Raw genomic sequence first — 13,698 nt, forward strand, 5'->3', positions numbered from 1 at the left:
AATGTTACTACTGCAAACTGCATGTCCCAGCACAGCTTCTCCGTGTAAATCACACACTATAAATCTCAGGTTTTCTGCTTTCTTTCTCTTCCAGGACAGTGGCCCTGCCCAGAACAGGAGGTTGATGCCTCATGGATCTGGGGGCAGCCCCACGGACAGCAAACAGATGCTGAACATGCAGCATCATCAACCAACCCAGCTCTACACGAATAACAGCTCCGAGTTGGCACTTCCAGGCCATCTGAGTGGACTCCACATCACTCCTGCCCACAGGTAGGACCAGGGCAGAGCTTGCACTCTGCATCTGCTGCTGTTCCTGCAAACTAAGATTCAGGGAGTGCACAGAGGTTGTGGTGCTCCTCATGCTCCATAGATCACGGAATCTTAGACTCACTTCAGTTAGAAAGACCTTCAAGATCATCCTCTCTAGCCATTGACCTAACTCAGCCAAGTCCATCAGGGGCTGCACCCCTTTTCTATTGGTCAATTGTAGGTGGAAGGAGAAAAGTAACTAAGCAAATGAACAAAACAAAGCAAAAAGAAAAAGGTCTGGAGACACCAATTTCTGAACAAAATGGCGACATCTACATAGGTAGCAATTGCAACACTGATTTGAAGTTTGTGATGCTGAAGCAATGCTCAGGTATGCATCTTGGTGAAGGTATGTAACATTGACTGGTGCTGTGCCCAAGACAGAGACACAGCACTCTGTGATCCATGTGACAAAAAGCACTTTATTGTTCTGACTTCACCTTAAATACCTTTCTTAATGTTCCCAGGCAAGCACTTGTGATTGGTTGAAAGTTCAGGCTGCTCAGCTCTCTGACCAATAGCTCCTGCAGCTTAGGCTGGGACCCATTGGGTCAAATCCCTGTTTGTTTCCAAATCTGTCCTATCTCAGTTTCCTGGAGGCCTGTCTATCAGGCCAGGCTGCTTCTCCTATATATGGCCAAATTAACTGCCCAGTACAAGCCAGCTTGCACTGTGACAAAGGTGCTTGTTCTCCAGACATCTGTTAAGACCCTTCTATTGATGATGTGAGTAGGTAGATTAGTGGCCTCTGGGTATGGTCCCCCAGATGGGATTAATGCCATGGAAGACAAGAGGAGGAGGAGGGGTTTAAATTGGATATTAGCAAAAATTTCTTCACTGACAAGTTTGTCAAGCCCTGGCGCAGGCTGCCTGGGGCAATGGTGGAGTCACCACACTTGGAGAGACAACAGACATGTGGATATTTCTCTTGGGGACATGGTTTAGTGGTGGCCTTGGTAATGCTGAGGGAATGGTTTGGCTTGATGATCTTGGAGAGCTTTTCCATGGCCCTGTGAGTGTCCCAGGCAATAATATTTTGGTTTTTCAAAGTGTATCTCCAAGGCAGGATGGAGGGTGCTGCCTTCCTAGGAGCAGGGATCATCTTGCCACAGACTCAGGAGCCAACACTTACCCTGGAAGCTGGAGATACTGGCTGAAAAGATGAACGCTGGTAACTCTGAGATGTTTATAAGTGTAAGATCTGCTCAGTGCAGCTGTCTGGGAGGCTAAGAAATAAATAATGCTCCTAGGAAAGAAAAGGCTTTTGTGTAGCCAAGAACAGTTTGGGTGAATAACTCAGACTTTGAGACAAGCCAGTTTGGGGACTGGGATGCTTTCACATGGCTTACAAGGACCTTGATTTATGTTCCTCCAAACTGGCAGAATATCCTGCAAGAAAGTAATGTCTCTATTACATGCAAAGAGAATTTCTTTTTGGCTTGAGAACTCTGTGTCTGCATGAATCTGTATTTCAGTGATGCAGCAAACCAGCTTATTTCCTGTGCTGCTCTGGAAAGGTTATTGAATTTGTAAAGAGGAGAACTGCACAAAAAATACAAAACAAAATCTGGTGTTATCTGCAAATGAGCCTAAAGTATGACATTTACTTGAGTCTTTGAGTAGATTTGGGCAGGAGTGCATTTTCTTTGATGAGGTCGGGCTGGTGTCATGGTTTTACACACTGGCCAAACACCAGGCACCACAAAAGTCACTTGCTTATCCTCTCTTGCTTTCAGCTGGGTAGAGGAGAGGGGGGCAAAAATTAACGAAGGGTTCATGAGTTGAGGACTAGGAGGAAACACTCTAAGGACAAAAGAGGTTCAAATTTAAAGGTATAAAGTAAATTTATTATTAAATAAATAATTTAGTCAGAGGAGGATAATGAAAAGCAAAATAAGCATTTAAATCACCTTATTCCCCCCAGCCCCTCCCTTGTTCCCACTGACAGTGCAGGGCATGGAGGTTTTGATCAGTTTATCATTCGAGATCTTCTATTTGCTCAGGGAGAGAAGTCTATTCTCTGCTATGCTGTGAGTCCCACCCACAGGCAAACAGTGTTCCCAAAACTGCTGTGCCATGGGTCACTTGTCCACAGAGTACAGTCTTCTAAGGATAGGCTGCTTCAGTTTGGAAGCAAGGTCCCTCTGTCTCTGGAAGCAGCGGCCCTCTCTGTTCAGGTCTCCCACCATATCACAGCTTTCTCTAGCATACACCTGCTCTTCTGTGAAGACTTTTCCCATGGGCTGTGAGTGGATCTCTGCATCCCCCATGGACTTTCTGCATTACAGGGGGACAGTTTCTTTCATCATAGTCTTTACCTCAGCTTGCAGAGGAATCTTGGCTCCAACGCCTAGAGCACCTCCTCCCCCTCTTTGTTTTTCCACTGACCTTGGTACCATGATGTTTTTGCTCAAATGTCCTCGCTTCCTCCTCTTCTCTGACTAGAAGAAAAGCTGCTGCTCATAGATATCATTGCCAGCAGTTCCACTGATTCAAAGATTCTTGCAAGATCCCGCAGCACGGAGAGGTTGATTTTGTGTAGGTTCCGTGTCGGGGAGTCACTCGCCATGTTCCCGCTGCCAGCCAGGCAGCCCCGCCGCCATCGGGCAGGCAGTGGTGGCTGCCATGGCGCTGGTGCTATTTAACGCCCTTCTTCATTGCAGGGCAGTGGGAAGGAGAAGCTGCCGCTGCCGCCCCTGCCCTTCCACCCACAGCACGGCTGGCTGGGTGTGGCTGAGCAGGCAAGGCTGGCCACAGGCCATGCCGAGATGGTCGCAGCTGCAGCGCATTGCCATGCGCTGCACCTGGGATGGCCCTTAGGAGCAGTGCCTCACCATCCCTGGAAACAAACTGCTTGCACTGTTTTGATTTTCTTCTTAAATGTCATCACAGAGGTGTTGCCAGCCTCTCTCATTGGGCCAGCAGCATGTTCATCTTCAGAGCCATCAGAGATTGTTTTTGTCGGACATGGTGGAAGCCTCTAGGAGCTTCTCACAGAAGCTACCCTTTTGTCATCCCCCTCTCCTGTTACCAACAAACCAGGCTGTGCCAAATTAACACAACTTGCCAAAAACTGCCCTTTCCCAATGAAAATGTGTGAATTGATGTAGGAATGAACTGCAGCAGGGTAAAGAAGCACTTGGACAACAGATGTGGGATTTGGATTGGCTGGGAGTCATGGGGATGGATCTGTGGCTCTGCACCAGCATGGCTCAGCCTCACCACCCAGGCTGGACCTCACCTCCCGCAGGGAGCAGACCTGCTAGGGAGTCCCTACCAGAATATGGAGCTCTAGCCATTCTTTGAAAGTGACTTTTGTCTGGAGGTTTTTTTTCTTTTTCTTTCTTTCTTTCTTTGCAAGTGAATGCTATTTCTTTTGTTTATTTATTTAAGCAGACATGAATATAATACTGGTGGAGAAAATAATCCAGATGATGGCTAAAGTATGGGAAGCTGATGGAGTTCACGACTCTTGCCATTTTTGTTTGTTTTATAATGATCTGCTCTAAAAAAAGGAAGAGGAGCCACTTCCCCCAGAGCTGTGCTGTGTGTTGAGGCCTCTGAAGCACAACAGCACTTGGATTCAGCTCTTCTCAGCAGGACATTTAAGCATGTACCTGTAATATTTTTTATTCTAGACCATGTTTTTCATGTTTTGATGTATTGACTGGAATAATGGTTTAAATGGCTCTTTGTTGTCTATGCATCCCAAATGCTTCTCATACAGACCAGGAGTAGCTCCAGGCTCAAGGCTGGAGATGGGGGTTACTGGGCAGCCCCAGTGTCCCCCTCTCTGGTGAGGTGGTTTTCTCAGTTAAGGTGTGGTCTGTGTTTGTGATATACCTACAGTAACACCAGCTTCACAGGAGGCACTTGTGGGTGGTGAGGGGTTTTGCTCTCCTGCCTGGCACACACTTAAAAGGGGTGGGCGCATGCCCTGGCCCTACATAGTTAATGAAATGCATATTTTTCCCATTTTTTTCAATGAATTCCATAGGTGACAAAGCAATTTACAGCATTTGCAAGCAGCTGCCCTCTTTCCTGAAGACATCTGGTAACTGGGCCAGTCCTTGCTCTGTTGCTCAATTGGAGCCCAACAGGGAACAAGTTTAACTTCCTTGGTTCAGTAACTGTTCCTGGGCCAGACATACCTCCAGGCAGGGAAACACATGGGAACAGAGGTGCTTAATTGAATCTATGGGAATATGGAGATTTCAGTACCTCCCTGATGAGCTGACAGTAGCTGTTTCTGTTTGATTTGAGTCTTTCTTTCTTTGCTTTAAATCAGCATTGAACCCATGAAGTCTTTCCCACGGAACAGAAATGGGATTGATGTGGAGTCAGATGTCTACAAGATGCTTCAGGATTATGAAAAGCCTATTCCAGAGCCAAAGCAGTCTGGATCCTTCCGGTACTTACAGGGCATGTTGGAGGCCAGTGAGAATGGTAAGGAGGTTCGCACCGAAGCACCCTTCTGTGAGGAAACGACTAGGATGGCCGTTTTCAAATCAGTGTTTCACATAGTCCTGCTTACCAAATTTTGTGGCTCACTTGAGCACAGTGTGAAAGCTGGATTTGTAACCAGTGTGGCAGCTGTTTTCTGAGGTGGTTTATGAAATGTGATGGCCTTAAGCAGTTGTGTAAGATCACTGTTGGAGAACCTGGTCTGGTTAAGTAAATGGCATTTGCATAAGGACATGGGATGGTCCTCAGCAAGGCAGGAATAGAGATCAGGAGCTCTTGGCTCTCTTCTCAGATCTGTAACAGCTTTCTGCCAATGTAATTAATGCATTAAAATAGTAAGATTCCTAATCTATACATTTCAGCTTCTTTTTTTTTTTTTTTTTTTTTTTGCCTTTCAATGTTAAGTCTATTGCGGCTTTTATGTTTAAATTTTTAGGCTTTGCTCTACAGTCTTACAGGGCAAGACTCCTCTTTTTGCTTCCTTCCAAGGGCCCCATACTTCAGTCATGTGAATCCAGGAATGTATATTTTATGGGAAAATACCAGCTGCTGTAAATCTCATTATGGAGCTGTGAGAGGTAGCAAGCTGGGCTGTTGCACTTCAGTTTGTCTAAAATGTTGGAGAAGTCTGTTCTTTGACTAGAAGAATGTTGGTTCTTGCTTCACAAGAAGCAGAATTGCAGGTAACTTCTGGTCATCATGGAATTCTACCAGTATTGGTTTTCTCAGTGGGACTGAGCCATAGTTGCAAAGCATGAGATAGGATCAACCTCAGAAGCACTGGGTATATTATTATATTTTATATTGGTATTACAGCCCCTGGACTGGCAGAAAAACTGATATTAAATACAGGCCCTAGTTGGACCTTCAGGTCCTTCAAGACCTCCAAGAGCAAGGACAAATCTGCTGCTTCCCCAGTCTCCTGTGGAAGAAGCAAATGGGAAGTGACTGTTAATCCCAATTAGTAACATTGCTGCCTTCCTCCATTCTCTGTGCCAGGGAAAGGGAAAAAAAAATCAAGTTTTGCTGGTTTGCTCCTGCCTCCCCCTGCATCCTGCAGCCCTGAGCTGGCAGAAACCCAGTTCTAGGAGGAAGGGAGAAAGAAAAGGCTGTGGACTGGGGGAATGGGGAACAAAGAGGTGCCAGGACAAGTCCTTGAATCCTAGGACTGTCCAGCCAGTCCTGGATGTGTGCTCATCAGCATTCTCTTGGCACTAGCCCATCACCAGTGCAACACCGCGTGTTTGACTGGAGCCCGAGAGGCTGCTTTCAGGTACCAGCCAGTATGGGACAGGCTGGAGAAGTCACTGTCACCTGGATTCTACCATTCTCCCTCTCCCTTTCAGTAGTGTGGAGGGGATGTATGACAGCCTGCAGGCACAGCCTCATTTTTGCCTTGGTCATTCCAATGCTGTTTATTTCACAAGGAATGAGAAATTAGGTGAAAAGCATCTCTGCTTGACATGAAGCTCTCTGATGTTCCAGCACGCTTGCAATCCCAAGTGTTCCTGCTAGGTTTGTTTTACGGCTGCCACCCCTGCTCCTTTTTCCTTAAGCCTAAAATTACACATTTTGACCTGAGCCTGCTCTGCATTGTTCTTTTAAAGTCAAGCTCTTCTCTCCTAAGGAGCTGAGTGTCTTGGACAGCAATCTGTTTCATATGGAATGTATCTCTACTCACACCCTTAGGGAGCAATGCTTTGTGCTGAGGTGGAAGCTGGAGGAATGGCAGTTCCCACCTTCATAGGCACCCATGACCCAGGAAGGACAAGCACTAGCCATAACAGGGATGGCATGATTGAGGTTGTGCAGTTAAAGCATTTTGCTGCCCTGCAGAAAACCATAAATCACCATGAGACCGGGCTTGTAAATAAAAGGAAGTGATACACTGTTCAAGAAGATGGGAAGCAGCTTTTTCTGCAGGGTTCATTTTGCTGTAAAATCCCTTTCTTTTTTTTTTTCTTCTTTCTTTACTTTTTTAAGCAGCTTATCCAAGCACTCTGCATGAGAGGTGGTGACAGCTTAACTATTAAATGTTGGCAGATGAGCATGTCTAGTCAAAGCACATTGTGCCTCATGCTAGGGGAAGCCAGCAGCTTGAGCAGTTGTTTCAGTTTATTCCCAGCAAGGCAGAGGAAGGATTTAACAAGGGGCTTGGCTGGAGCTAGCTGAGTTCTGGGGGAATTCCTGGGGTGGAGTAACCCTGCTCTGCTCTTGGGCAGGCACTCTTGCATGTATGAAAGCTCTTGGCATTGCCAAACACTCTGTTGTGTTTTGGGGAGGTGGGGTCTGGTGGGAAGTTGGTCCTTTTGGTTTTACCCACTTGGCTGGAACTGCTGGCAGCGTTGGCCTCTGTGTCAGAGCCGTGGCTGGAGAGGGGGCTGTGGTGTGAAGACACCTGTGCACCCCAGGGGATGAGTCAGGTGTGCACTCCTTCCCATCTGGGCCTAAGACAATAAGCACACCTGAGACACACTAGACAGGGGAGCAGGGGTCTGTCCATGGAAGGAAGGTTTTCCAAGTAATGCCCTTCAGCATCTGTCTATCATGCGACCCTGCCCAGGATCTGTGGGCAACCAGCAGTGATGATGTGTCAGGCTCCAGATACCAGAAGTTCCCTTTAGGAAATGCAGGGATGTTTCTGGAGCTGTTGGAGGCACTTAGAGTGGATTTTGCTCTGAAGTTGCCAAAACTGGCACAGAGTATGTGCCTCTGTCAGAAATTGCTTGTGCCCTACTGAGACCTTCTGGGCATCAGAGCTTGGACCCTGGACTGAAACACCTTGGAAGCTCAGGGAGTGTGGCAAATTAGAACTCTGGAGAGCAACTTGTTCGTGCAAGAGCTCCTCTGCTGCTTTTCCAAACTGTGAGCCAACTGGTCCTTCTTCACAAGCTTTTCCTTTCTACGGCCTTAGGCAATCATGGAGAAACCATAGATCAATATATGCCATAGATCAATATGTTGTCAGCTGTGGAAAACCATGGCGTCAATACTGGAAACTTTTAAGTATCCCAGTGGTTGGCAACAAGCATGTTGATGTTGTCCAGAATCAGAGGGCAGATGATCTGTAGGGAGTGGGAGCAGCAACACTGAAAACTCTGCTATGATGTTTTTATAGTCAAAAAATCTTCATTGCTTTCCCATTGTTGGACCTTCATGAAAGGAGGCCTGGTGCCTCAGAAGACCTTATCTTCTATCACAGTATTTTGGTTTAGATTATTTGACTTTAAATGCATGCTCTAGGAAGAAAAGTGCAAGTGATTCTATAGTTTGGTTCAATTTGCCTCATTCTCTGAAATGCTTTCATCTACATCTCCTTAACAAATGGTGGATCTACCAAGTGTACCTGAAATGTTGATGTGATGGAACCTTTTTTTTGGGGGGGAGGGGGCTTTTCTGAGCTCTTCACTATTCATAATTCTTAACTCAGTAAGTAGTATTGCAGCCAAATTAAACTCTCATCTCTAGATCACAGCTGCTTTGCATTTTGACAAGGTCCGTATCTGTTGAGCTGGTGCTGTCCTGGAACTTCCAAGGAAGTTACAGGTCCTTTTATGACAGGCAGACTCATTTGAGTCCTTAAGGGAAAAGGGGGAAAAAAAAGGAAGAAGAAGAAAAAGAGAAAAAAAATAGCCCTGAGAGGCTGAGTTTTCAATTTCAATGTGTCTTTATAATTCTTGGCAGGTGAAAAACACAACAAACTGAGCAACCCCCAAAACATCAAGTCCCCAGTGCCAAAGCTTGGTGGTCCCATGTCTGGGCTGCAGATGCTTCCTGAGTGCACCCGCTGCAGGAATGGGATTGTGTAAGTGTTGTCGTCACCTGGTGCAGTGGGGACGATGACGGTGGGACATAACTGGGTTGGGTCTTGCCAGGCACATGGGCTAGAATTTATAGCAGAATACCTTGAATCGCTTTCTGGTTTTTTTTCTAACCATATCTAAACTTAAGCAATGCAGTTTGGATTGCCCCTTTTAAGGGAATCTTGCAAGGGATGATTTATGGGATGGTTTGTGCCCTGCTTATCATAGTAGCTGCCCAGGGACTATGAATAGCACCACAGCACCAAGCACTCCTTCACTGCCTTACAAGGGCTGGTGAGAGAAACACCTTGAGTGTTGAGAAGAGAGCTGTTTTGTTTGTTTATTGAAGAGTTACTCTGACTCTCTGATGGATGCTTATTTCAGAAAGTATAGGTGTTTTTCTGCTTTGTTCTGTTGTAATTTATGACCTATTGTAATTTATGCTCTGCTGTAATTTACATCCTGCTCAAGCCAAATTTGATGGCTGAGTGTGAGCTGTGCAAATCTCTGTGACTGTGTTCTTGCTGATGCTGTGAGTTGAGGGTCTCTGCTCCACAAATCATAGTGCCTGCAAGTGCACAGCCCCAGTCCTTGCAGGATGCTAGCTCCTGATTTTCAGATCCAGGCTAAATGTAGATATTACAGGCTCTGTTTTGCATCAAGCTGTGGAGCGGTGCTGCTGGGTGTGGAGTATCCCTTAATGCAGAAGCATAGTGAAGCCATGCTTGGAATGAGGTGGCAGCTGTGGGTGGGCTGAGAACTCCTGATAACACCCTTAGATGTCCCTGCATACTGTTTTCTTCCACTTACTCTGTTTTACTTGAGCAACAGGAAAAGTTATTCATGCTTGTTGTTTCTCCACCTCACTTGAGTTTTCCTGATCTCTCCCAGGGGCACCATCGTCAAGGCTCGGGACAAACTCTACCACCCTGAGTGCTTCATGTGTGATGACTGTGGCCTCAACCTGAAGCAGAGAGGGTATTTCTTCATTGAGGAGCAGCTGTACTGCGAGACACATGCCAAGGAGAGGGTTAAGCCCCCTGAAGGATACGATGTGGTAGCTGTTTATCCAAATGCTAAAGTTGAACTCGTCTAAGCCTGGGCTGCTCTGGAGAGGTCAGGTGGCCACTCACCTGCATCCTCCTGCTGGCTGCAAGCAGTGGGGCTGTAATCAACCCTGATTACCAAAGCCCAAGTTAAAATGCCTTTTCCTAGATAAAACCATTTACACTTGGGATCTCCGGGGAATGATGTTGAAAGCATTCAAACATGTTTTGCCCTTTTTTTTGATACTCTGCTTTTTGCTCTATTGGGTTATTAGTCTGTCCTGTAATCTTATCCAAGATCTGTGTAAATATTGATTCATTCTCTGTTCTCTTCTATATAAAATCTCTAAAACCTCTATTCCTTTTTTTCCTTTTTTTTTTTTTTTTGGTGTCCTCCTTCTATTGAAGATGTTTTAGAAGATGTTTTAAAAGCTAAAAAAAATAAGGCACTTTAACAAAAGTAGCTGTCTCTTATGTCTGACCCTAATCTCCTGTCCTGTAGTTGCCCCAGTGATTGAAAACCATCCCCTTAGAGTCAGGACAATACCAGTGGGTGCCTTGCTCAGCTGCATCCCAGCAGATGTGCCAAGGAAGGGTGGTCTCTTAAAACAGTAATTATCGTGAAACTCTCTGGACTAGGACAGTGCAGTTTGAGGCTGACAAGGTCTGATTCAACTTCCCAAGAGATCTCCACACTGAGTGTGTGATGAGGCTTTTTTCTTCCTTCTTCTACTCCTAATTCAGTTGTTCTATCCTCTAATCACTCAAGCACACCTTGAAAGGGCACTGTAGTAGTCTGGAGCACCTTTTGATTATCCCCACCTCCTACATTTCTGCCCACAGCTGCCTTTGCTTTTGCCATTGTGACTATTCCCTAGTTTTTGCTAAAATTTTGCAGTCCTTTATTTCTAGGTCCTCAGATTGCTACTATCTGGGTCTGCCTCCAGCAGGGAGGGGGTGATAAAATCCCTCCAGGCGCTTAGGGAATAACTGGAGCTTGGGTGAGCCCCAGGTCCCAGGGCAGCAGGATTGTATTTATACCCATCTCCCAAGGCTGTGCTTTCAGCCAGGTTCATCATCCACTTTATTTGACAGGGAAAATATTTTCTGGATCTTGAAATGTTTCTTTGTTAAAAAATGTAGGTTTTTTCATGTTAGTACTTAGAGGAAGGAGAGAGAGAGTTGAGTTGCTCAGCTCCTGGGTTCTGCTGAGCAAAGTAATGGGAGCTGTGTCTTTGATACTATGAGATTACTTCAGCCTCACACTTCTTCCTCCTTACTTTGAGAGAGGAAGGATGTAGAAGTGAAAAAGAAATGTTTGCGCTTGCTCTCCTTACATGGAAAAGGAAAACAAGAAATGGGGTGATGGGCAAAGCACCCTTCCCCTCATGGCTCTCCATAAGAGGGAAAAGAGGGGATTGGAGGAGGGTTGGGAGCATGATCTTAGTTGGGGCTGAGTAGGTAGTTTCTTCTTACAGATTCTGAACCCCAGAAGGGATCTTAGGGTGTTACCGGTCTCCATCTAGACTGCTTTCATGCAGTGCCTTACAGAGATGCATCAGCTCCTGCCCCCATGCCTTGCAGCCTCCCAGAAGCCCTGGGCACTCTCCAGCTGGGTACCACAGAGTTGCTTGCTGTGTGCATTCTTGCTAGCAGCAGGACATCCACCTCTCCCTCATTCTGTCATCAGGATTTTTAATTAATGAAGTACAAGAAACATGGACATTTTTATCACAGTGCTGAAGCATGTTCTTCTTGTATTTGCATGGCCTTGCTTGGTCAGTTGGACCTTCTGAAGGGCAACATTTGAGACAAAGGTAAATGAGAAGATATGGTAATCAGGTGGGAAGCATACTGCCCTAGTTTGCAGGGCTCTGCTTGGAGCTCCTTAGGTCGCCCTTGTCAGAAACATTTATTCTGAATTCCTCTGTTTTCCTTATACATTGCTGGTTTGAGCTCTGGTGCTTGCAGCTTGAGAGTTCAGGCTTCACCCAAATCGAGGACTGAATACAGCTTGGCTGCGTGATGGAAGACTCACAACATGAGTGGCACAGGATCCCTTTCCCTGTTTTCCAGGCAGACAGCTGGAGCTGCCAGTGGTGCTGTTTGTCACTTCTTGGGGCTCTTGTCCCCATTTGTCTCTACCTGCATGGAGGCCATGTCCTGCAGGATGCCAAGAATCTGCAACCCTGATACAGGAAACACCAATAGTTCATAAGTTGGTTTATTGCCCTCATTTTAAACACCCAGCTGAGCGGGCTGCTTCCAGGGCACCCTTGGTGGTCTTGCTTGCCTGCCACACCAGTGCAGCCCTGGGAATGCTGGGCATGGAGCTGTTCTTTTAATTTGGTCCCAAGTTCCCTCAAATCAATATTTTCACATGGCATCTCATTATACCCTTTCTTAGGAGTAATCAATTCACCTGATCCCCTGCAGAGCTTGGAGCTGCCTCACAGGCCAATCCCAGGGCACATGGTTTCCTGGCTTCAGGCCACCCTGTTCTTGTTGTGAAGCTTGCAGGAGCAGCCACAAGTGAGTGTCACCTTCCCTGTCACCAGATAATGCTGTAAAATGTGGGAAGGGTGCTGTTTGTATGAAAGAAAAAATAAAAATGTATTATGGGTTTTGTCTCACATCACTTGGCCTTTGCGTAGTCCTTATGTGTGGGGATCCCCTGGCATCCAGGTGAGAAGCACACTGGATAAACTTCAAAAAGCATCTTGGAGATATGAATTGCATCTGTATGTGAATTGCAAGTGTGGATTGCTTTTCGCATTGAGAGCTTGTTTGAAGTTTGACCTGTGTTTTTGGCGGAGTTAGTGGTGGGGGGGGTTTAACTTGAGACCTTCCTGGGATCCCACATCCTATCAGGTGTGGAGGTGGTGGGAAAGGCCACTGTGTCTCTGCCTGTTACGTGATCCCCCATTGGTGCCTGGCTCCTCTCCAGCAGTGTGATCTAGTTCACAATACTGTGATTGTCCAGAGCTTTGCTGCATCTGCCGCTGTACAAGACTGATAAATCAGTGGTTTTGGTGATGTTTAATCAGCCAGAGTGACACACAAAGGGAACGTTCTTCCACCTGATGTCCCAGGCTGACATCAGACTGAGATCCACAGATCTGCAGTGCTGGGGATATTACTGCTGTCATTGCTGGAGTGATCTGGGCCTTCTTCCCAAGAAGTTATTGCTGAGCCTTGGAGTACAGAAGCCGAATGGGTGGTGGGAGTGTGGGGGACTGGGAGGCGAGGGCAGGCTGGGGTTAGCAACTGTGTCAGAGGAATGGTTGCTTCTGTAGCTCAGTCTCGATGGGTCTGGTTTTAATAGTTGATTGGGATTCAAATCACTGGTGTATAGGAAACTTAGAAGGGGTGTGAGTTAAGTGCCTCCAATATTTAACCTAAAAGGTTTTATTTGGCAAGTGTTCATATATGGAAATTGTTGTCTGTCTGTGCCTAAAACATTTAAAAGACAAAACCTCTGAGGATCTGCATGTGGCAGAAAAGATTTCCCTAGTGTGGGTCTCTGTAACTCTGTGTCTAATTAGTGCACAAATTCAAATAATTAATATGGTTATGACTTTCCAATTAGTGGTTTTTCTGTTCATCCTTGAATACACACATGTTGGATGTGTTTCTCTGGTTTAGCCACCACTATACCCGGCCCCCTCCTGCCCTGGGCGTTGATGCTGGGGGCTTCAAGCCCTTGGAGTGATCCCCACTGTGAGACTGAGGGGTACAGAGAGCCTGGACAGCACTGGGGCCCCGCTAGACCCTCTGCTGCCCACACAGCTACTCTAAGCAGCCCAACACCAGGAGCCTCCTCTCTTCTTTAGAAAAAAAGAGGCGCAAGCTCCACTGTGATGAAGCGCAGCATTTATTAACTAAATGAGGTGGGACCAGCGCCAGACTGATTCAAGTTTTAATTGTTTAACTTTTTCCATATATCATTATTAAAGTTTTCTACTTAGCCAGGCGTTATTTCCACCACCACACCTCTGTTCTGCTACAGCTTTTGTTTGGAGTCATTTAACTTTGCTTTTGTTACTGCCGGTCTGCCCCAGGGACTCAAATCT

General features: G+C 46.3%; 1 protein-coding gene across 2 annotated transcripts in view; it reads left to right on the forward strand.

Moving 5' to 3' along the window:
* Positions 1-9,983, forward strand: part of PDLIM4 (PDZ and LIM domain 4) — a 44,156-nt gene extending 34,173 nt beyond the window's left edge. For both annotated transcript variants that reach the window (XM_014891571.2, XM_088173768.1), the window contains exons 4-7: positions 95-273; positions 4,601-4,758; positions 8,461-8,581; positions 9,471-9,983. In XM_014891571.2, coding sequence (XP_014747057.1) covers positions 95-273; positions 4,601-4,758; positions 8,461-8,581; positions 9,471-9,675 — 663 coding nt within the window. In that variant the 3' untranslated portion in view covers positions 9,676-9,983. The remainder of the gene's footprint in view (positions 1-94; positions 274-4,600; positions 4,759-8,460; positions 8,582-9,470) is intronic.
* Positions 9,984-13,698: the final 3,715 nt, after the last annotated feature.

Source organism: Sturnus vulgaris, chromosome 15 (genome assembly GCF_052056855.1).
Source record: "Sturnus vulgaris isolate bStuVul1 chromosome 15, bStuVul1.hap1, whole genome shotgun sequence".
Taxonomy (NCBI): domain Eukaryota; kingdom Metazoa; phylum Chordata; class Aves; order Passeriformes; family Sturnidae; genus Sturnus; species Sturnus vulgaris.